Below are 24,533 nucleotides of genomic sequence, written 5' to 3' on the forward strand. Positions count from 1 at the left end.
ACTTTATTTGGTGTTAAAGCAGAGGAGGTTTTGAAGAAAATGGAGGACAAAGCAAAATCTATGCAAACAGTAAAGGATTTCTTACAGGTTCAGCCACCAAGATTTAGCAGGAACTCGCCTACAAAGAATTGGCCCTTTCCAGTGTCGGACAGGCCACAGAGAGGCAGATACAGACATCCCAGAGGCAGATCCCAGCCCCAGGGCTCATACAGGCCTAAACAGTGGGGCACTTCTACCTCCAAAAGTGGTGAAGACAAAGCACAGCCATATAGAAAACAGTCCCAATGACTTGCCTCTACCAGCACTAAACACTTATCTTCTTGCAGCCCCCTTAGGGGGAAAACTACCACTTTTCTCTCAAAATTGGCACTTGATCACCCAGGACAAATGGGTATTGAATATAGTGCCTCAGGGCTACAGGTTCCACTTTCACACCCTGCCAAATGCAAAGGGTATGCCAAACCTGCCACACAATCAATGGGCAGAGGCACAAAAACAAGATGTTCATCGTGTTACACTGCTGCAGTCATTACGCTTGGGTTATCCTGCCGTCAGGCGGTTCCCCAGTCAGCCTGAGTTCCAAAGTTTTGGTTCAGTGTCTGTTGCTGTCGCCTCCTCCCTGACGTCAGTGCGACAGGAGTATATAAGATGCAGCCGATGCCATTTTCTTCAGTCTTTCTTGCCGCGCGGTGCCCGAAGCAAAAGCAGTTCGCAAGTGCCAGTCGACCGCCTCCTGAGATTTTCGTTCCGAATCCAGTACCGAAGTCTTCTACAAAGCTAAGTACCCCGTTGGGGAAACTTTTTCTTGTCTCAAACCGATGTCAGTAAAAGTTAATAACTGTATTTCTTGTGGGAAGCAAATACCTCATAAGGATTTCCACTCCTATTGTATTCCATGCCTAGGCCCTGACCACAACGTCACTGGTTGTCGGTTTTGTGCTAGGTTCAACAAGCGCACTATTAAACGTCTGTTTGATTTTGCCCAACATTATTTTGGCAGAAAATTCAATTACACCATGCCATCGGAACTTCTGATGACCGGAATACATAAAAAGCGCAAAGACAAGGACAGGCATCCGAGGCCCAAAACTGACGATGAGGCCTCTTCTAGGCCGGTCGCTGGTTCTCCGGTTTTCAGCGAGGCGCCTACGCAGCCCCTGACGACTGCTTCCACGGAAACACGGACCGCCTCCGACTCCCACGTGGAGCTGGCTGGGCCTTTGGACGCTCTAGGTTTTCAGCCTACTGAAACCAACCCTTCAGAGGGAACCGAAGTAGCTGAACAATCCACAGCCTCAGAGGGTGTTTTCAGACCTACCCAGTTAACCATTAAACCCTCTGCAAAGTCGAAGGCCCCCTTAAAAACAAAGAAACAGATACAGCATTTTCCAGGACAGGCTTCCATGCCTAAGAAACAAATGCTCAAAATGGCCGAAGACCTAATCACCCTGATCAGGGGGTCCCATCCCCCTCCTGATAAAAGGCCCAGACAGGATGCATACTATGAATCTTCTGACCAGGTGTCCATTTCTTCAGATTCATCCTCAGACCTAGGATATTCTTTACCCCCTTATGAGGATTCTGATGCTGAGGAATCAATTCCATCAGCCTCTCCGCCTGAGGGCTATTCCTTTGGGGAGCCCTTACATACCATGAGGGAGCATTTCCATTGGGAAGGCCAGGATTACTCAGAATCCAAGAAAAGGCTCAGAGACTTCCTTTTATTAACTCAACACAGACCCCTTGCTATTCAGCCAGTGTTAGATATTGTGGATGATGTGTACACTGAATCCAGCTTAAACCCTGCCTCCTTACCTCCAGCCCCAGTTAATCCTGATAGATATTAGAGTCCCTGACTCTCACAAATTTCTGTATAAAAGCCCTGTTGCTGACCCTGAAACTATTTCTCATGGACCCAAAGGGATTAAGGCCTCATCAGCAAAAAACCCAGTTCCCTCTGACAGAGATTCCAGAGCATTAGACAGATGGGGAAAGAAAGTATATACGTCTGCAACTTTATCAATGAGAGCCTTAAATTGCCAGTTTCACATGCTAAAATATCAGCAATTTTTGATGTCTCATTTGAAACAAAAGATGCTTCCAGATTCAGATCCTCCTAATTTTAAAGAAATGCAGGATTTATTGCATGCAGCTGAACAAGTGGGAAGACATACTTTGCAGTGTGGATTTGATTTCTTAGAGGCCTCCTGTAGAGCAGCAGTTACAGGCTCTGTCATTAGAAGGCATGCTTGGTTAAAAGAACATACGTTACCAGATCATGTTAAGGCAAAATTATTGGCTGCACCTTTGCAGCGGGATGTGCTGTTTGGAGTTAAGGCAGAGGAGGTATTAAAGAAGATGGAGGATAAAGCAAAATCTATGCAAACGGTGAAGGATTTCTTACAGGTTCAGCCTCCTCGTTTTAGCAGAAATTGTCCAACAAAGAATTGGTCCTTTCCAGTCACAGACAGACCTCAAAGAGGCAGATACAGATGTCCAAGAGGTAGTGGTCAAGCACAAGGTCCTTACAGGCCTCGACAGTGAGGTACACCAGGCCAGAAATAAGGGGAAAACAGGCCACAACCTTATAAAAAAACAGCCTCAATGACTTCCCACTACAGCTGCCAAACAGCTCTCTCTTGGCGGCCCCCTTAGGAGAGAAACTGACAGTTTTCTATCACAATTGGCATTGCATCACCAAAGACAAATGGGTTCTCAACATTGTATCTCAAGGTTACAGATTCCACTTTCACACTCTGCCAAGGTTAAAAGGAATGCCAAATCTGCCAACAAATCAATGGGCAGAGGATCAAAGACAAATTACAGCACTCACTGGTACCCAATCTTAAAGAACTTGGCACAAGAACCACCCTGGATTTTGCCTCAAATCCCACATTTGCTTACACAGCACAACAATCAGATACTTCACAGCCTGCTAAAGACCGTAAACCTAGCTGCATGGAAAATTCCTTAGTCAAGCAAGCAATGCCTCTCTCCAAAGCTGTTATGGATGTCATTCTGGAGGCCAGAAGGCCTAGCACCAGGAAAGCCTACTCAGATAAATGGAAGAGATTCTGTGCCTGGAACCAGGCGCACAGCCTTGACCCTCTTGTCCCAAACATTCCTCAGATACTTCAATATTTAGCTGAGATGCTGGACAAAGGCCTCTCCTTCTCATCCATCAAGATCCACGCCTCAGCCATTTCTGCTCATTACAACACAGATCCACCAATTGTTTCTAATCCTTTGCTCAAACAGTACCTCAGAGGGGCCAAAAACATAAGATCGCCCCGTAGAGCACCTACCCCAACTTGGGACCTCAACTTCGTTTTGGAAAAATTTACTTTACCTCCTTTTGAGCCAGCCAACACAGCAGAATTAAAATACATCTCTTGGAAAACTGCTCTGCTACTGGCAATAACATCAGCACGAAGAGTTTCAGAATTACAGGCACTAATGGCAGTGGAACCTTTCCTCATTTTCCACCAGGACATGGTGTCTTTAAGAACTAACCCTTCGTGTATGCCAAAGGTGTTATCAAGTGTGGCTCTAAACCAAACTATTCACTTGCCAACTTTCTATCCAAAACCTCAGAACAAAGGGGAGAGACTACTGCATTCTTTGGACATTCACAGGCAGTTACGCTTCTACTTGGACAAAAGCAAAGCTTTCAGAAAATCTGAGCAATTATTGGTAGCATATGCTGCAGGAGCACAGGGAAGAGCCATTTCAAAACAGACTATCTCAAAATGGATAGGACGTTGTATACGTTTCTGCTATACTCACCATGGGAAACCTGTACCTAGCAGCATTAGATCTCACTCCACCAGGACAACAGCCACTTCAACTGCCTACCTCAGAGGAGTACCTACCAAGGATTTTTTGGAAGTAGCAACATGGAATTCTGTGCATACCTTCACCAAACATTACCATTTGCCTTTATACTCCAAATCCAGAGCTGGCTTCGCCACTGCTGTGCTGCAGGGCCTTAAAGCCACCCCTAATGCCTTATAGAACCAGCCACCCTACCTCAGCTCTGGGATTCCACCCAAGTGTAATGACTGCAGCAGTGTAACAAAGTGAACATAGTACAGTTTTGTACCTACCATAAATGTAGATGTTCGAGTGTAAACACTGCTGCAGTCCAGGTTACCCTCCCTCCTTCCCCTCTTACTTGCTGGTACCTACTTATCCCTCCTACCCTTTACTACCTATGGGGAGTATTTGCTGGTAACTGAAAGTTGTTGTTTGCTTTTCTTATGTATGTTTTATTAGCAATTTGAATTGCCTACCTATTTGGGGGCACCTGACATCTGGGGCAAGAAAAACTGAAGAAAATGGCGTCGGCTGCATCTTATATACCCCTGTTGCACTGACGTCAGGGAGGAGGCGACAGCAACCGACGCCGGACCAAGACTGTGGAACTCAGGCCGACTGGGAACCGCCTGACGGCAGGATAACCCAAGTGTAATGACTGCAGCAGTGTTTACACTCAAACAGCTACATTTATGGTAGGTACAAAACTGTACTTTTCGTCCCTTATGAACATGAGGGCCATTCAGGAAGTACCACAGCAAGAGCAGGGACAAGGATTTTACTCAAGACTTTTCTTGGTACCCAGAAAGGACAAAACCTGGAGACCAATACTGGACCTGTCTATTCTAAACACATTTCTGGACGTTCCAAAATTCAAAATGCTAACTCTGCAGCAGCTTCTACCCATGCTGGGCAAGGAGGCTTGGCTTGTAACTTTGGACCTAAAAGAGGCATACCTGCATATCCCAATCAGACAATCTTGCAGATGATAACTCACATTCATAGCTGGCTCAATGCACTACCAATTCTCTGCACTGCCCTTTGGCTTGTCTACTGCACCCAGGGTCTTCACAAAATGCTTGGCACCAGTAATTGCATTTTGCAGAGAAAAAGGAATTCAGATATATCCTTACTTGGACGACTGCCTTATACAAGCAGAGAACAAGGACACTCTACTAAAGCATGTGGCATTCTTAAAAAGATTATTAATTTGCCTAGGGTACACAGTAAACGAAAAGAAATCAAAACTAGTACCCTCTCAAGAGATAATATTCCTGGGTGCAAGCTTAAATACAACTGCCCAGATGGCTTATCTCACGCCAGACAAATAAAGGCAACTAACTTCTTACTTCAAAATGTTGGCAACAAAGACCCATTTATCTGCAAGAAAAATTCTGCAGGCTTTGGGCTTCTTGGCATCCTGCATTCTGCTAATTCCATATGCCAGACTGCATATGAGGAAACTTCAATGGTACCTAAAAAGTGTCTGGACTCAACATTGTCAAAGCCTGGAAGCGTTAATTACCCTCATTCCCTGCCTGCAACAAGAGTTTCGATGGTGGGCACATGCCTGTCACCTCAACAAGGGACAGCCATTCACTCTACCCACAGCCAGGCAGTCAGTAACAACAGATGCATCGGATTATGCCTGGGGAGCACACATGGCAGACAAATGTATTCAGGGCACATGGTCCACAAGCCAATTGCATCTACATATCAATCAAAAAGAGATGCTAGCTGTTCAAAATGCCCTGACAGCTTTCAAGGATCTACTCCCTCCAGGAGAACTACTGATAAGGACGGACAATACTACAGTCATGTGGTACATAAACAAGCAGGGAGGCACACATTCCTACCCCCTCTGCATACAAGCCATGACTTTGTGGGACACAGCATTGACTTATCAACTACACCTGCAAGCACAATTCCTGCCAGGAAAGAACAATACTCTGGCAGACGAACTAAGCAGAAACCTCACGGATCCCCACGAGTGGAAACTGGATCCACAAGTCTTCAGTATGATAACAAAGGAATGGGGATGCCCAGACATAGATCTATTTGCCTCCCCTCACAACTGCCAACTACAGAAATTCTGCACAAGGACTTATCACAAGCAAGCGTGGAAAGTGGATGCTCTGTCATTCAGCTGGAAAAGTCTAACAGTATATGCCTTTCCTCCTCTGCCTCTCCTCCCCAAGGTGCTCCTAAAGGTCAGGCAAGGGAAGCCAAGAATGATTCCTATTGTCCCAGACTGGCCACGCCAGCACTGGTACCCAATCCTAAAAAGTTTGTCTCACGGCCCAGCCTGGACACTGCCTCTAATTCCTCACTTACTGACCCAGCAAAACAATCAGATTCTGCACAGCCAATTCAGGACCCTAAATCTGGCAGCATGGCGGATAATGTAACCATTCAAAACTCAACTCTCTCTAAATCAGTGATGGATGTTATTTTGGAGGCCAGGAGGCCCAGTACCAGAAAATGTTATGCAGAAAAATGGAAAAAATTATGTGCTTGGAACCAGGCACAAGGAATTGTCACATCTGTGCCAAATATCCCTCAGATTTTACAATACCTAACTCAGATGCTGGACAAAGGCCTATCCTTTTCATCAATTAAAATGCATGCCTCTGCCATTTCAGCTCATTACAATACGGAACCTCCTATTTTTCCCCATCCTTTGCTAAGGCAGTACCTCAGAGGGGCCAAAAACATAAGACCTCCAAGAAGAGCCCCAATACCTGCATTGGGACCTCAATTATGTCTTGGAAAAACTCACACTGATGCCCTTTGAGCCAGCCAATACAGCTGATATAAAGTTTTTATCTTGGAAAACAGCTCTGCTCCTAGCAATAACCTCTGCAAGACGAGTTTCAGAGATACAGGCACTCATGGCTGTGGAACCTTTCATCATTTTCCATCCAGACAGGGTTTCTCTAAGGACGAACCCGACATTTATGCCTAAGGTAGTGTCCAGTGTGGCCCTTAACCAAACCATTCATTTGCCTACCTTTTATCCAGACCCACAGAATAAGGGTGAGAGACTTCTGCATTCTTTGGACATACACAGACAACTACGCTTCTACTTGGACAGAACTAAAGCTTTCAGAAAAACTGAGCAACTCTTAGTGGCATATGCTGCAGGATCTCAAGGAAAGCCTATCTCAAAACAGACTATTTCAAAATGGATAGGCCACTGCATTCGTTTCTGCTACTCACAACATGACAAATCAGTGCCCAAGGGCATTAGGCATCATTCTACCAGGACAGCAGCCACTTCAGCAGCCTTTCTCAGAGGAGTACCAACCAAAGACATTTTAGAGGCTGCAGCATGGAATTCAGTGCACACTTTTACAAAGCACTACCATTTACCTCTCTACTCTAAATCCAGAGCAGGCTTCTCCACTGCAGTTCTGCAGGGCCTTATAGCCTCTCCTAATCCTATTTAGGCCCAGCCACCCAACCTCAGCTTTGGGATTCAACCCAAGAGTAATGACTGCAACAGTGAAACATGATGAACAATAGTCCAGTTGTGTATCTACCGTAAATGTAGATGTTCGAGTGTATTCCCTGTTGTAGTCCAGGTTACCCACCCACCATCCCCTTTTTCTTTGCTGGGACTTATCTATACTTATCTATCTTATACAACCTATGTGGTGTATTTGCTTGTAGATGAAATGTTTATTTTACTGCATGCATAATTATTGGCATAATTTTTTAGCCTACCATTTTGGGGGGCACCTGACATCTGGGGCAAGAAACACTGAAGAAAATGGCGTCGGTTGCATCTTTTATACCCCTGGCGCACTGACGTCAGGGAAGAGGCAGCAGTAACCAACGCCGGACCTAGACTTTGGAATTCTGACTGACTGCGGGTAGCCTGCCAGCAGGATAACCCAAGAATAATGACTGCAACAGTGAATACACTTGAACATCTACATTTATGATAGGTACACAACTGTACTTTCTTGGGTGAGCAGTCTACCAAGTCATCTTTGGTCATTGGATTCTCTAAGCTGGCAAACAAATACTGGTAGATCATTTGGTACTAATAATAGTAGAAACCCTCATTGTTCCTTAGTTTTTAAGAATGTAGTCTTTGCTGAATGGAGAGAGTAGCCGTGTTTATGTAACTGGCATGCTGAATTGGGAGGCGGGGTATGTTATCATAAAGTCCCCAAGCAGCATAGGAACTTTTGAAAAGAGAAGCTGAATTTTGATTGATGGAGAAAATAACCCAGTCTTAGATCCATCTAGGAGTATCTTCTTCATGGGTCAGGTGAAAAGTCTTGTGTGTGATATTTCTTCTTAAAGAGTACATTCCTTGGTGTTAGCAAATTCTTATTTTATCAGAATTTTATTGATTTATTTTTACATTTGTTGACCGGGATTATCCGACTGAGCTGAAGAGCCCTTTTTCACTGCAGGGCCAGTGAGAAAAGTTCCAACATATTATACAAATTTCATTATAAATTAGCATTAAACAGCAATGTTACAGGATTATTACAAGGCATAAATAGCAATACAATGTTATAGTGTCAGTAATCAGGAGTATAGCAAAGCTATTTCAAGATGTATAAAAAGAAATATGTCATTAAGAGGAGTATAGTTTTTGGGTTAAGTGGTTGCAAAAACCGTTTTATCATAATGTAGTTTCATGTAGGCAAGACATTTAAAATGGAATGTTTCTCTGAGATGATTTGCTTAATAGATTTTAGAAGACAGTAGAAAAAGTAGTCAAAGGAAGATTAGAGAGAGCTAGTGAGAAGAGTGAGTTCAGGGCAGAAAGTAGATTAAGGTATGGAAGTAGGGGATATTTAAGGAGGGACAGTGCAGTGGCAGGACCAGTGACTTTTAAAGTGCTCTTTGGTGCCACTGTAATGTAATGTAAATATAATGTAGATGATCATTCCAGCTGCATGATGAAGAGAGCCTTCATGGTGTACTTTTCCAACAGTTAAGTCTTTGGGTCAGAGTGATCCAGTGGAAACAAAGTGCATTGTTTTCTGATAAAATTGCTTTAATGTCACATGATTGATGATCATACGTCCACTAAAATATTTGCAAATGCCTTTAAATTAAATGCCACATACGTACATGTCTGCATATGTATTTATGTATGTGTATGTAGTTTCTGTTTGTGTAAATATATGGAAGTTTTGTTTTATTTATTTTGCAGAAGACTGAAAAGACTGAGTTCCTAAATTTCTTTTACAAGCACTGTATGCACGTTCTTACTGCTCCTCTTTTAGCAAATACAACAGAAGACAGAATTAGTAAAGGTGAGTTGAAGTACTGATATTTATGCTATCATGTAATATAGTATAATTTTATGAAGAACTGTAAATTGGCTGCCTATTTTATTCATAAAAGGAAGAAACTAAAAATGTTTTGCAATATTTTGCTTTTATTGAACACGTGCCAAGTTTGTCTTTTTATGAACATAAAATCGTCTGTAAAGGAGAAACTCTGTGCTGACTAAATGTGATTGCGACTGTAGCAGCAATCTGTCAATTTTTAGTTTAAAGTTAATATTATTAAAAGTATGAAAAAGAATCTGATTCCTTTTGATAATTTTGCAAACAAACGCAGTTTACAAAACACCAACTTTTCTGACTGTGAAGGCTGTTTGCACTGGGTAACTTTGGGGGGGATCCTGCTGTTATATTCTAAGTGTCATTTCCCAAAATGCTCTGGCTCTTGCAATTAGGAAGGGTGAACTTGTTCTTTAGGGCGCATTTGATGTGTGCCAAGCTGGGAAGACAGTACCTATCCTCCACCCTCCTTGGTGCTTTTCTTTCAGTCTCATAGTGGAGATCTCAACCTTAGCAATGTTTTTGGATGCTCCCAGAATTACAGTCTTCAGATTGTTTTTTTGATGACCCTATCTCAAGGCAAGGCCCACACTGTTACTGTTTATTGTCTTTGTGCTTCCAGAGATGCACATCATGAAGAATTGTGAAGTGCCAATGCTTCTCTCTATCTTCCCCTGGACTATACTGCTAGATGTTGGAGGCTTTCATTACCTTGAGGAAAATGTTGGCCTTGGCTGCTCAGTGTAGTGACCCCTTAAGCAATATTGGCCCAGGGTCTCATAAAAGGTAAGGCATTATTATCTGTCTCTGAGAATGCTTGCAACTCCTTTTGCACCATCCAGCCTACCTTCAACTATAGCCGAATCAGGTCTGTTATGTTGTTGGTTGACCACAAGAAAACTAGGTGAGGTGCATGCTTAGTAATCTTGGGTTGGTGTGCTTTTGGGGGTGTGAATTCTGACCTCTTTACACTTGATCATCAAGAATATGGCCACAGTTGGTCATCTCTCTTAAAGCATGTCCTTGAGACCTCTCTTGAAGGGAGACTGCTGTAGATCCTCCCATGTCATACAGTCTGTCTGCCATGTTAGTTACGTGCACTGTTTTGTACTTAGATCTTTCCTTGTGGAAGTACAGATGTTCATCGTGTTTCACTGTTGCAGTCATGACTGTAGGGTTCTCCCCTGCTGGCAGGCAGCCATCGGTCGGCCAGAATCCCAAAGTCTGGGTCCGGCGTCGGTTGTTCAACTCTGCTCCCTGACGTCAGAGCGCCAGGAGTATAAAGCCGACAACCGACGCCATCTTCTCCAGTCTTTCTTGCCGTGCGGTGATAGCAGTTCGCAAGTGCCGATCGGTAGACTCCTGACGAATATTTGTACTTACTTCAGTCCGAAGACTTTCTTCTTCTCTCAAAGCTAAGTACCCCGTTGGGGAAACTTTTTTCTTGCTCCACTCCGATGTCAGAAAAAGTTAATAATTATATTTCATGTGGGAAGCAAATACCTCATAAGGATTTTCATTCTTACTGTATTCCTTGCTTAGGCCCTGACCACGACGTAGCTAGTTGTCGGTTTTAGGTTCATAGGTTCATAGATTAGTACTAGGCTAACTGCCCTTGCGAGCCATTTTAAGCCTAGCCAATTATCCCTTGTGAGACTCAAACCCTGCACCTTGTGTTTGTAAGGCAAACACCTTAACCATTAGGCCACCCCGAGTGGGAGTTAGGCCACCCCGAGTGTTGTGCTAGATTCAATCAGCGTACAATCAAGCGTAGGTACGATTTTGCTTTTCATTACTTCAGTAGGCGCTTTAACTACAAAATGTCGTCGGACACGGTTCCATCTACCGGAGTTCACAAGCGTCGCAAGAATAAAGACAGGCCTCCGAGGTCCAAATCTGATGATAGCGCACATGTGGAGCCAGCTTCAGGTTCGGCCGTCGTCAGTGAGGCGCTTTTGCGCAGCCCCTGTCGTCGGCCATTTCAGAACCGACGGCCGAAACGGACTCTCATGAGGAGCCAACCAGGCCTTTAAATATCTCTGTTGCAGGACCTTTGGACAATGCTCCTTCGGATGGGTCCGGAGCCGCTGTGCAGGTACCGGCTTCCGAAGGGGTTTTCAGGCCTACTCAGCTTCAAGTAAAGGCAAAGCCAAAGACAAAGGCAAAGACTCCTTCTAAATCAAAGACTTCAGCACAGGCCTCTTCTGACCCGGCTCCCAAGTCACAGAAACAGTTACTCAACATGGCGGAGGATTTACTCACAATGATTAGGGGTTCTCATCCCCCTCCAGACAAAAGGCCAAGGCAGGATGTTTATTATGATTCCTCTGATCAGGCTTCTGTTTCCTCAGTTTCTTCTTCTGATCAGGAATATTCTTTCCCTCCTTATGAGGATTCTGATGCGGAAGACTCCATTCCTTCAGCTTCTCCTCCTGAGGATTTTTCTTTTGAGGAAACTCTGCATGAAATAAGGGAACATTTTCACTGGGAGGACAGGAGTATTCAGAATCCAAGAAAAGGGAATTTCTTCTTCTACCCCAACATAGACCCCTGGCTATTCCTCCTGTTTTGGATATTGTGGATGATGCCTTTTCTGAGGCTAATTTAACCCCTGATTCTTTTCCTCCTGCTCCTGTTAAGCCTGATAGGTACTACAGGGTTCCTGATTCCCATCAGTTTTTATACAAGAATCCTACTGCTGACCCTGAAACCATTTCTCAGGGTCCTAAGGGTGTTAAGGCCGCTACTGCCAAAAATCCTATTCCTACTGAAACGGATTCTCGAGCCTTGGAAAGATGGGGCAAAAAGGTGTACACTTCTGCTACTTTGTCCGTTAGGGCTTTAAACTGTCAGTTTCATATGCTTAAATATCGGCAATTTCTCTTATCTGTCTTAAAACAAAAATTTACTTCCATTTCTGCCTGTGCAGAGGATAAAGAATTACATGACTTATTGCATGCCTCTGAACAATTTGGGAAGCATGTTTTACACTGTGGATTTGATGCCTTGGAGGCTTCTTGTAGGGCTGCGGCCTCTGGCACAGTCATTAGAAGACATGCATGGCTAAAGGAACAGAATTTACCTGAACAAGTAAAGGCTAAATTATTGGATGCTCCTGTTCAGCATAATGTTTTGTTTGGATCTAAAGCTGAAGAGGTGATTAAAAAGATGGAGGATAAGACGAAATCCATGCAAACAGTTAAAGATTTCTTACAAGTACAGCCTCCTAGATTTAGCAGGAATTGGCCATCAAAAAACTGGTCCTTTCCCTCTTCAGACAGGCCTCAAAGGGGTAGATATAGACGTTCCAGAGGGAGGCCTCAAACACAGGCTGCTTATAGACCAAGGCAGTGGACTGCTTCTACCCCTAGGTAGAAGGTAGAGGACAGACCACAGTCTCAAAGGAAACAAACTCAATGACTCCCTCGGTTGGGCTGCAGGAACGTCTTGCCTGGAAGCCCCTCTCGGAGGAAAACTCTCTTTTTTACCAAAATTGGACTCAACCCAGGACAAATGGGTTTTGGATGTGATTTTAAGAGGTTACAAATTCCATTTTCATACTTTGCCAAGGCCAAACGGCTGGCCGGACCTTCCAAAACATCAATGGTTGGAGGCCTTAAACCAGGTGGAAGCTCTTTTGGCTATGAATGCCATAGAACTGGTACCTCTTTCAGAGATGGGAAAAGGGTTTTACTCAAGGCTCTTTCTAGTCCCAAGAAAGCAAAATTCATGGAGACCCATTCTGGATCTATCGGTCTTGAACACCTTTCTAGAGATCCCAAAATTCAAGATGCTTACTCTACAGCAGTTACTTCCAATGCTGTCCAAGGATGCATGGATGGTGACTTTGGATTTAAAGGAGGCATATTTACACATTCCAATCAGACAGGATCGCAGAAAATACCTCAGGTTCAAGGCCGGATCGAGGCATTTTCAATTTTCTGCACTGCCCTTTGGATTATCTACTGCGCCCAGGGTCTTCACCAAATGCCTGGCTCCAGTAGTAGCTTACTGCAGACTCAAGGGAATTCAAATATACCCTTATCTGGACGATTGTCTAATTCAGGCAGACAGCAAGGATGTCTTACTCCAGCATCTACATTTTGTACAAAGCCTTCTCAAATTCCTGGGATTCTCTGTAAACATAAAAAAGTCAAGTTTGACACCATCACAAGAGATAACTTTTCTGGGTGCTCTCCTAAACACTACAACCCAGATGGCGTTTCTGACATCCGAAAAACAATTACAGCTGGCATCAACTTTCAAAGCCTTGGCAACTCTAACCCATCTATCTGCAAGGAAATTCCTGCAGGCTTTGGGTTACATGGCCTCCTGCATCCTCCTCGTACCATACGCAAGACTACACATGAGGAAAATACAGTGGTACCTAAAAAGTGTATGGTCTCAGCATTACCACAGTTTGGACATACTGATTCCTGTCCTTCCTTGCCTTCAAAAGGAATTTCTTTGGTGGTCCAGGGCATATGCTCTAAACAAAGGGAAGCCCTTCCATCTACCTCTTGCCTATCAGATTCTAACCACGGACGCCTCGGATTATGCTTGGGGAGCCCATTTTCAGGGCAATTGTCTGCAGGGTCTTTGGACAAAGGATCAGAAGCACCTGCATATCAACTTAAAGGAGATGTTAGCCGTTCAGGAAGCTCTTTTGGCCTTCAGGAATCTCATACAGCCAGGACAGCTACTAATACGGACAGACAACACCACAGTTATGTGGTACATAAACAAGCAAGGGGGATCTCATTCCTACCCCCTTTGCAGACTAGCCATGGATTTATGGAACACAGCTCTAACTTGCATTCTGGATCTTCAAGCTCAGTTTCTACCAGGAAAACAAAATTTACTGGCAGACAGTTTGAGCAGAAACCTTTCGGATCCACACGAGTGGATGCTGGACACCAAAATATTCAGGATGTTAACAGCAGTATGGGGATGTCCTCGCATAGATCTCTTTGCATCCCATCTAAATCATCAGCTGCAGATTTTTTGCACCAGGACATTCCAAAGACAGGCTTGGAAAGTGGATGCCCTGTCATTCAGTTGGAGGAACCTCTCGGGATATGCCTTTCCACCTCTACCTCTTCTTCCACGAGTTTTATTGAAGATAAAACAGGACAAACCCAAGATGATAATCTTGTTGGCCCCGAATTGGCCTCGGCAGTTTTGGTATCCAACTCTAATAAACCTATGCCTGGAGCCCCCTTGGATTTTACCTCAGTCTCCGAACCTTCTGTCCCAACATCAGGGTCAGGTTCTACACTCTCATGTCAGAACTCTCAGCCTGGCGGCCTGGTTAATTCAGGGCCTTTGATTTCGTCTTTCCTACCCAAGCAGGTCATGGGCGTCATTTTGGAAGCTAGACGTCCTATAGCACTAGGAAATCTTATGCGGGAAAATGGAAAAGATTTTGTTCCTGGATGCAGGCTCAGGATTCTGATCCTCTTCTTCCTAACATTACTTTAATTCTACTTTACTTGACGGATCTCTTACATAAGGGTCTCTCTTTCTCTTCCATTAAGATCCATGCTTCTGCTATTTCTACACATTATAATACAGACCCTCCCATCTTTTCCCACCAGCTTATGAGACAGTTCCTCGAGGAGCTAAGAACTTAAGGCCTCCTAGATCTCCTCCTATTCCTGCTTGGGATCTCAATTATGTTTTGGAAAAACTAACCTTGCCTCCTTTTGAGCCTGCTGCTTCAGCTGACATCAAGTTTTTATCTTGGAAGACAGCTATCCTGTTGGCACTAACCTCTGCCAGGAGAGTTTCAGAGTTACAAGCTCTTATGGCGGTGGAACCTTATATTATTTTTCATCAAGACAGGGTATCTTTGAGGACTAATCCGACCTTTATGCCTAAGGTGGTTTCCAAAGTGGCTTTAAATCAAAGTATCCACTTGCCAACCTTTTTCCCCACTCCTCAAAATAAAGGGGAAAGGATCTTACATTCCTTGGATGTACATCGACAGCTACGTTTTTACTTGAAAAGAACCAAGGACATCAGAAAATCTGAACAATTGTTCGTTTCTTATGCTTCAAGTTCCCAAGGTAAAGCCATTTCTAAACAAACCATTTCTAAATGGATTGCTCACGGAATCAGATTTTGTTATTCACACCATGGAAAGCAAATCCCAGGGGCCATACGGACTCATTCCACCAGAGCTGCTGCCACTTCTGCAGCCTTCCTCAGGGGAGTTCCTACCAAGGACATTTTGGAAGCTGCAACTTGGAGTTCAGTGCATACTTTCTCTAAGCACTACAATTTGCCTCTCTACTCTAAGTCTAGGGCAGGCTTTGCCTCTGCAGTCTTGCAGGGCCTTTTAGCCGCTCCTTCTTCTTTATGACCACCTCCCTTTCTTTCAGCTTTGGGATTCTACCCTACAGTCATGACTGCAACACTGAAACACGATGAACATAGTACAGTTGTGTACACCTACCATAAATGTAGATGTTCGAGTGACTTCACTGTTGCAGTCTGGGTTTCCCTCCCTCCTGTCCCCTCTTATTTTTACTTTTGTGTGGTTCCTTTTTTTCACCATTCTTCTGAGGTGTATTTGCATAGGTTTTGGGACCATTTTCATTTTGGGACTCCTGACATCTGGGGCAAGAAAAACTGGAGAAGATGGCGTCGGGTGTCGGCTTTATACTCCTGGCGCTCTGACGTCAGGGAGCAGAGTTGAACAACCGACGCCGGACCCAGACTTTGGGATTCTGGCCGACCGATGGCTGCCTGCCAGCAGGGGAGAACCCTACAGTTATGACTGCAACAGTGAAGACACTCGAACATCTACATTTATGGTAGGTGTACACAACTGTACTTTTCACCTTCTTGCAAACCTTTTATTATATTCTGCTTCCTTAGGGGTCCAAGCCCCGTCACTTCACACCCAACATCATCTTGCTGTTTGCTCATTTTCTTGTGCATGGAATGGTCATAGGCCACACTTTCTTCTCCAAAGGAGGGGGGATACTTAGGTCCATGTTTTTAAAATAAAGAGGGATGAAACTTCTACATATTTCTATATATTTTTTTCTCCTGATGGCTTCTCTTTTGTGGAGACTGTAATACCATTGAAGACCTTGGTGACTTCTCCTTTGGCTTTGTTGTCTTTTTTTTCTTTCGGTGACTAAACCATTATTTGGGGAGGAGAGGAGGAAGAACCTCTGGCCATCCATTTAATGCACACTGTTCTGAAGGATGCCCTTTATACAACCTGGATGCATCCAGATTTTAACTCCTTTGTTCCTTAGAAGGTGACTGTCATAAACACTGGATGGAGAGGATGACCTGTAGGTGTCCAAACAGCTTCTTCTCTGATCTCTATTGGTACAGTGTATCTCCCAGAGACCATGGCCTTTTTTAATCTTATTAACAGCAGTCAACCTTATTTGGTATGTTTCTAACTGTCTTTGCACCTCCAAGCACAACATTTCTTCTTTGCTGGCAGGAAAGGAGTTAAAGGTTTGTGCGTGGTGGACAAAAGGATAGCTTTCTTCTGCATGTTTGACATTTGTTCTGTTAAGTGTGTCTTTCTTGAATCTCCTTCAATCATTCCTTTTTGATCAGGTGCTAGAAAAGTTGTCATTGTTCCTTGATGTGGAGGTTAAGGAATTTCTGCGAAAGACCATTGCTGAGGCTTGTTTGGTGGGTTTTCATGTATTCTGTTGTTAATTTCTTCTCTTTTTCTACACGGTCTACCTGTTAGTGCTCATACTTGCATCAACCTGGCCCATTCGGTCTTCCATGGGGAGGACATGCGCCAGACCCATTTGTTCTTTAGAAAGGGTGAGCCTGGCCAGGGTGAGTACCCTATCATCCCATTTATTCCTGGAGGCACAAGGATCTTGTGTGCTGGAGTGTGATAATGTTCCCATCATGTGATATCCCTTTGCTTTAATCCTTCCCCCAATGGCCATTGGCATTGCATCAGTGCTTCTGCTCAGGGGAGGCTCCCTGTGTGCACCCATGCATGTTCAGGAACACTTGCCCTGGCTTATTTGTGTTGCAAGCATTCTAGACCTGATAGCTGCTACCTTGTTTTTGTGTCAGTAGTGCAGCAAGCCATATCACCTTCCTTCTTTAAGGATGTTTGAGTCAACTGCACCCACTAGCTCCCAACCACCCTTCACCACTCTTCCATTATCTAAGCCCACAATCAGTCTCTGGGTGCATGAGTCATGGTCAGTCCTTTATCCCACTATACCACAGAACTGAACCATTGTGTTGTAATGTTGACTACCCTTATTCTGTGGCTAGAACCCATGATTCAGAATTATGTTCATTCCAGTTGGCTTGGCCCTGATTTTACTCCTGTATGGATATGCTGAAGTAGTCTTTTGTGTGACCCTTCCAGAGTGTGGTTCTCTTGAGGCAGATTTCCTAGGACTTGGTTGAAGGCCTTTAGAGAAGGGAATGTAGTGAGCTTGTTGGGTCTTTGTGGCACTGCTTCCGGTTTCCTCCTATTTTTTGTTTACATGACCCAACCATTTCTCCAGACACAAGAATTAACATCTTTGTGAAATGTGGAGAACTCCTGGGGCCCCTTGAGTGACCTTTGGGTCATGGACATTGTACTTAGACAGACGTATCTTCTAGAAGGAATTCCGCTCTTTGACTAGGTGCTCTTTACAGAGCTCATGTCACCTAGAGCTTTTGAGCAAGTTCCTTATGTTTTTCATATGGACAGAGCTTATAAAGTCTCATAGGCATTATTTTCCCACCCATTTCTGTTGGCAGAGTTTTCCTGAAGGCAAGCTTAATAAGTACAGCAACAGCTGTAGTGCTTTGTACCTCACAGGGCTGCCTGTTGGAAGCCAGTTCTTTTGAACAATCCTCAGCTTAGGAAACATGTAACTTTGGACCTGTGGACTCTGGCCTTAGGCAACCATGCCTTAAAACTGTTAGATGTTCTTCATGTTTCACTGTTGCAGTCCTGACTTGTGGGATTTCCTGCCATAGCAGCCCTTGACCAACCTGACTACCAGAGAAAAATCTCCTCCCTCCTACAGCTGGCTGATGCCCTGATCGACATCTGTACACTCTGGTATAAGGGGAGTTAGCCGACATCAAGTTCTTCGTGTTTCACTGTTGCAGTCATCACACTTGGGTTATCTGCCTGCAGGTAGCCCTCTGTCGGCCTGAATACCAGAGTCTTGGGATTTCTGCCTCGGATGCTGTCGCTTCTTCCATGATGTCAGGGGTATAAAACATGCAGCCGACGCCATTACATCAGTCTTTCTTGCCGTACGGTACCCAAAGCAGTAGCAGTTTGCAAGTGCCAGTCCGCCTTCTCCTGAAATTTTTGTTTTTCGAGTTTCAGACCTGAAGTCCTCTAAAAGATAAGTACCCCGTTGGTGATCCTTTTTTCTTGCTCTAACCAATGTCAGAAAAAATTAATAATTGTCTTGCTTGTGGAAAGCAAATAAATCACAGAGATTTTCATTCTTACTGCGTCACCTGTGTAGGCCCAGACCCCGACGTCCTCGCTGTCGGTTTTGTGCCTTGTTCAAAGCCCGAACTATTTATCATCAGGCTATTTTTGTCACTAAATTCTTTCGCTCTCGATCTCCGTATTCCAAAATGGCTTTGATAAGCCATCCGACTACCGATCTTCCGAAAAAACATAAGCATAAAGACAGAGACCACATAGGTCCAAAACTGCTTACAACGCTACCGTTAAGCTAGTCACCAGTCCGCCTATACTCAGTGAGGTGCATTCGCAGCCCCTGATATACCCCCTGTTACAAATTCGCAGGCCTCTGCTGAGACCCATTCGGAGTATGTGGGGAGATGCTTCTTCGACTATGGAACCTGTGGATGTCTCTACCTTGGATGGGTCCGGAGCCGCTGTGCAGGCACCGGCTTCTGAGGGTGTATTCAGGCCTTCCGATTTTCATATTAAACTGACGACTTTGTTTCAAACCAAAAATACCGAATTTCTCAGGCCTAGATAGAGTTTGCACTACGCCTAGGAAACTGATGACCATAGTGCATTCTAAGGCCCACATGCCACAAAAACAAATGCTTAGAATGGCTGAAGACCTTATTACCTTAATTAGGGGAAGTCAGCCTTCCCCCTCAAAAAGACCAAGAACTGATTTTCCTTCTGATTCTTCAGATCAGGAGTCTGATAACTCTGATCCTTCTGATTACCAGGACATACCCTTGTCTACCTATGAGGATTCTGATGCAGAGGATTCTATTCCCTCAGCTTCCCATCCAGAAGATTTTTCTTTTGGTGAAACCCTGCATATTCTTAGAGAGCACTTCTGCTGGGAGAGCCAGGATTATTCTCAGTCCAAAAAGAGACTTGGGATTTTTTAAACTTGCCTCAGCACAGGTTCCAGCTATCCCTCCTGTGCTGGAAATTGTAGATGGTGTCTTCGTGGAATCCAGCCTTACCCTTGATACTTTGCCTTCAGCTCCCAGGAAACCTGACAGGTACTACAAGAGTACCTGACTCCCACAAATTCCTCTTTCAGAATCCCACTGCAGATCCAGAGATTATTTCCCAGGGACCTAAAGGCATTAAGGCTATAATTGCCAAAAATCCAACTCCTTCGGACAGGGATTCTAGGGCTGTAGACAGATGGGGTAAGAAGGTATACACCTCTGCTACTCTTGCAATTAGGGCTTTAAATTGCTAGTTTCGTATGTTAAAGTATCAGCAGCATGTTATGAAGCTAATTAAACAGAAAATGATGGTGATTCCTGATTGTGCAGAACACAAAGATTTACAAGAGTTAATGCATTCTGCTAACAAAGTTGGTAAACATACTTTTGCAGTGTGGATTTGATGCCTTAGAAGCATTTTGCAGGGCTGCTGTCACTGGGTCTGCTCTTAGAAGGCATGCTTGGCTTAAGGAACAAAACTTGCCAGATCATGTCAAAGCAGATTTACTAGCTGCACCATTAAACCAAGCGTGTCTATTTGGCAATAAAGCAGAAATCCTCAAAAGGATGGAGGAGAAAGTTAAATCTATGCAAACTGTTAAAGATTTCTTACAAGTACAGCCACCTAGATTCAGTAGGCATTGGCCTTCTAAAAACTGGTCTTTTCCAGTCCCTTCCAGGCCTTCTCAGTCCTAACCCAGGGGCAGCAGACTACCAAGACTCCAGTCTCAGGTTATGCACAGATCTAAGCAATGGGGTGCTCCCACGTCCAAAACAGGGAGTAGTAAGATGCCATCCTATGGTAAAATTGTTCAATGACTTATCCTTAACTCTTCCAAGCCTTGCCCAAGTACTTGCACCTTTAGGAGGGAAACTTGCCCTGCATGCCAAAAACTTGATGAGTACATGTTTGCTTGTTATTTCCCTGGAACGCTAATTCCACCTAATACGCGGCTTCTCAGCGCTTCTGTGGCTCACTAGTGATATCTGCATTGCTTACTGTACTTATTTCCTTGTTTCACTTGAAAGAAAGTTACTGTTTGTCGTTTTTGTATTTAAGTTACCTGTAACACATTTCACTTAAGTTACCTGGCACTTGCTCACTAAAGCAATTATATAAGTCAGCACTAAAAATTAAAAGCACTACACCCTCACTCCCCACTGGCCCTGGTTTGCAATTATTAAGGAATTCCCAATATTATTCTAGCATGTCCAAAGGTCAGTTGTCAATCTCCTCTCCGGTCCAGCTGGTGAATCTGGGAATCTTGAGGCAATGTTACAACTGCTTCATGTACACAGACAACCCTCTCCTCCTCCTCCCAATAAATTCCAACACGTGAGAGATGCAACCATATAGCCAAACTGGAGGCTAAGCTCTCTCAACTCAGTACTGGCATAACTAGTCAGGAGGAGAAGGAAACCATACTCACTACAATTCCAGTCTCACATAGACCTACCACGACAGCAAACCAAACACATAATCACACAAAAACATACTCGGAGGCTCTAAATAAAGATCTGCCGAAGCAGCAGAGACCTCCAAAGCAGACACCCAAGCAGCCGCTACCCCAAAACAAAACACGTGCAACACATATCTCACAAAGCCAGTGTGCCAAACAGTCACAGCCCTTAAGACTAAACACACCTGATACACTTGTAATAGGTGACTCTATCGTCAGGCACACTGACGTCCCGCTCACCAGGCTGAACAAGGAGAGGGTCACGGTGAGCAGCCTGTCGGGTGCTAGGATCCGCCACATAACACAAGCACTCAGGTCACTCCAAGGCAAGTACAAATATGACTCAGTCATTGTCCATGCTGGTGTGAATGACCTGAGACGCACTCCCTGGACTACATGAAAAGAGACATAAAGGAGCTCTCTGAGCATGTAGCCCAGGCCGGTATGACCCTGACCTTGAGTAGCATCTTACCCTCACCAAGAATGATGCCACAATATGAAGACAAGATGATCAATTTCAACAATTGGCTTAAGTACTGGTGTCATTCAAAGGGGATCCAATGCCTGTCAGCTTGGGATGATATGCTCGACAAGCCACAATGCTTCTCTAGGGACGGCTTGCACCTGTCACCCCTGGGCTTTCGGATATTGGCAAAGGCTCTTGCTACCCCCATAGTGCCTTTTTTAGGCAAGGCTCAAAAGACAAACCCACCTCCATAGGTATCACAAGGGATAAGAAACTAAGAGTAATGCTACTCAACGCCAGAAGTCTAAACCTCAAGATGCACACACTCGAAACTCTCCTTAGCATGGAGAACATCGATATCTGTGCAGTAACAGAAACCTGGTTCAGGGCTCCCGAGAGCACTCCAGCACTACCAGGTTATACCTCATACCATGCTTTTCGCCCCAAAACTTGGACCGAACCACAAAGGAGGGGAGTATCGATATTCATCAAAGATACCCACACCTCCAGGTTGGTGGCAAAGCACGAAGCATCAGAGACTATCCATGTGCAACTAACAGTGGGTAAAACTGCCTTCCAGTTTATAGCCTGCTACAGACCACCCTCCCAAACCCAGGAACCCCACTCGGCCTTCCTGAGAACACTGGAAAATATGAAGGTCTCTCCAAACACCATTATATTGGGCGACTTCAACTACCCAAACATAGACTGGGAGCATTACTCTAGCTCCAACACCTAGCCCAAAGGTTCCTAGAATTTATAAACTCAAATGCTATGGAACAACTTGTTACCACTCCCACAAGAGGGGAAAACATACTGGACCTGATCATTACCAACATGGGGACTCTATGCTCCAGACCAGAAGTGTATCCCTCACTGGTAAGATCAGACCATAAACTAATCTCACTGGATGTTCACATCCCGACCCCACCCCCTGCCCAGAAAACCACAGTGAAAAACTTCTAAAGCAAATTTTACACTCCTCAAAACTGAGGTGGAATCCTTCAAAGCCCCCGGGCCTGTGGAAAATACAGCCCAGACCGCAGAATCCTTTATAAACGCATTCTATGAACACCTTCAGGAATGCATGGATCATGTGACCCCAAATAAAACCAAGACCCAATCCTCCAAAGGCAGACGTCCTGTCTGGTGGACCCCAGCCATAAACAAACTATACAATAGAAGGAGGAAGTTACTAAATGATAAAGCAAAATCCCAAAAAGGGAAGGCATCACTGATCAGTATTAGCAAAAAACTACGGGCACACATAAAATTGTCTAAGGCCAGCTTCGAGAGAAAAATTGCACAGGACACTAAGGATAATCACAAGGCTTTCTTTAGTTATGTTAGGAACCTGGGTGGTAATTCCCAGATATGCTCAGAATTAGTCCAAAATGACAAAAAATACACCAAACCCACAGACATTGCCAACATCCTAGCTGACAGGTTCAGCGCAAACTTCTCCTCCCCACCAAAGGGCAAATATCTATCCCAGCAGAGTGCTGCCCCCCTGACATCTCAGATGCTCAGGTAAGAGCCGCCCTCTCCAAAGCAAAAAACACAGCATCAGTGGGACCAGATGGTGTCCCGGGCTGCGTCCTACATGTACTCAAAGAAGAGCTAAACCCAAACATAAAACTACTGTTCAATCTCAGCCTTTCTACAGGATATGTGCCCCCAAAGAGTGGCGTACAGCAACAGTGGTCCCTCTCCATAAAGGTGGTGCCTCAACGGATCCTGGAAACTATCGCCCCATAAGCCTGACTAGCTTGGTCTGCAAAGCTATGGAAAGGATCATCATGGACCTCATAAATAAAGATATTGGGGACCTACAAACACTGGATCCTACCCAGTTCGGCTTTGTTTAGGGCAGATCCTGCCTCTTAAACCTGGTTGATTTCTTTGAAACAGTCACCAAGGCCATTGACGAGGGGAAGGTGGTCCACACAGCCTACCTGGACCTCGCAAAAGCCTTCGATACAATACCCCACTCTGGCATTATAGATAAGCTCACCAGCTTAAATATAAACCCCTATGTCACTAGATGGATTGCAAACTGGCTCAAGGACAGAACCCACATGGTTAGAATTGCTGGAGCCATGTCAGACTCCAAACCAGTTACAAGTGGTGTCCCACAAGGCTCAGTCCTGGGACCTCTCTTGTTCGGTATATATTTCTCGGAGGTACAGGCCAACACGGAAGGACTGTGGCTGACCAAGTTCGCAGATGACTGCAAACTGGGTGCCATAATCGACTCTCCAGCCGACACAAGCATCCTCCAAAAGGACCTCATAGAAACAGACAACTGGTGCCAGTGCCATGGCCTCAAGCTAAATGCCAAAAAGTGTATAGTCATCCCCTTTGGCAAAACAAAGTGCCCACAAATTACCACATAGGTGGAAATCCATTAAGTACAGAAGAAGTAATTAGGGACCTGGGGACCCAAGTTGATAGCAATCCCTCATTTGACAACCACGGCCAAAGTGGTTAGAAAACATTTTATATAGCCCACCTAATCATGAAGGGATTCACATCTAGATCAGGGAGGTCATCGTGCCTCTTTACTCATCCCTCATCAGGCCCATAATTGAGTACAATGCCCTTTTGGGATGTACCTTACCAGACACCTGCAGCAACTGGAAAGACCCCAAAAGTACCTCACCAAGAGGATCAAAGGGCTCAAACAGATGCCATATGCTGCCCGGTTAAAGAAACTCCAGCTCTACTCAGTGGCATACCGCCTGTTCAGAGGCGATCTGTGCCTGACGATAAAGCCATGTCCAACCCGAATTAATGGACATGCTGCACCTCAGAAAATCCAAATCCCATCGAGCTACGCTCGAGAGACTTGAACCTCAGCACTGAAATAAATAGGACATGCTGGAGGGACAGATTCATAACCCAGAGGCTCCCTTCACTCTGGAATAAAATCCCAGTCCAGGTTAGGCAGAGTCCCTCATTGACTCTCTTCAAGAGGAATCTTGATGAGTGGATGGGAGATCGTAGGTTTACCCCGGGTATCACTTCTGTGTCACTGTTAGATAGAGGCACAGTATACTAACC

The 24,533-nt window shown here is 44.6% G+C and overlaps 1 protein-coding gene across 5 annotated transcripts in view; it reads left to right on the forward strand.

Annotated features, from left to right (window-relative positions):
* Nucleotides 1–24,533, forward strand: part of PPP4R3B (protein phosphatase 4 regulatory subunit 3B) — a 2,189,617-nt gene that overhangs the window by 965,803 nt on the left and 1,199,281 nt on the right. For all 5 annotated transcript variants that reach the window (XM_044055224.1, XM_044055233.1, XM_044055261.1 and 2 more), the window contains one exon: nucleotides 8,996–9,098. In XM_044055224.1, the coding sequence (XP_043911159.1) occupies nucleotides 8,996–9,098 (103 nt within the window). The remainder of the gene's footprint in view (nucleotides 1–8,995; nucleotides 9,099–24,533) is intronic.

Source organism: Protopterus annectens, chromosome 1.part2, assembly GCF_019279795.1.
Source record: "Protopterus annectens isolate FY-2018-M chromosome 1.part2, PAN1.0, whole genome shotgun sequence".
In the NCBI taxonomy this organism is placed as follows: Eukaryota; Metazoa; Chordata; order Ceratodontiformes; family Protopteridae; genus Protopterus; species Protopterus annectens.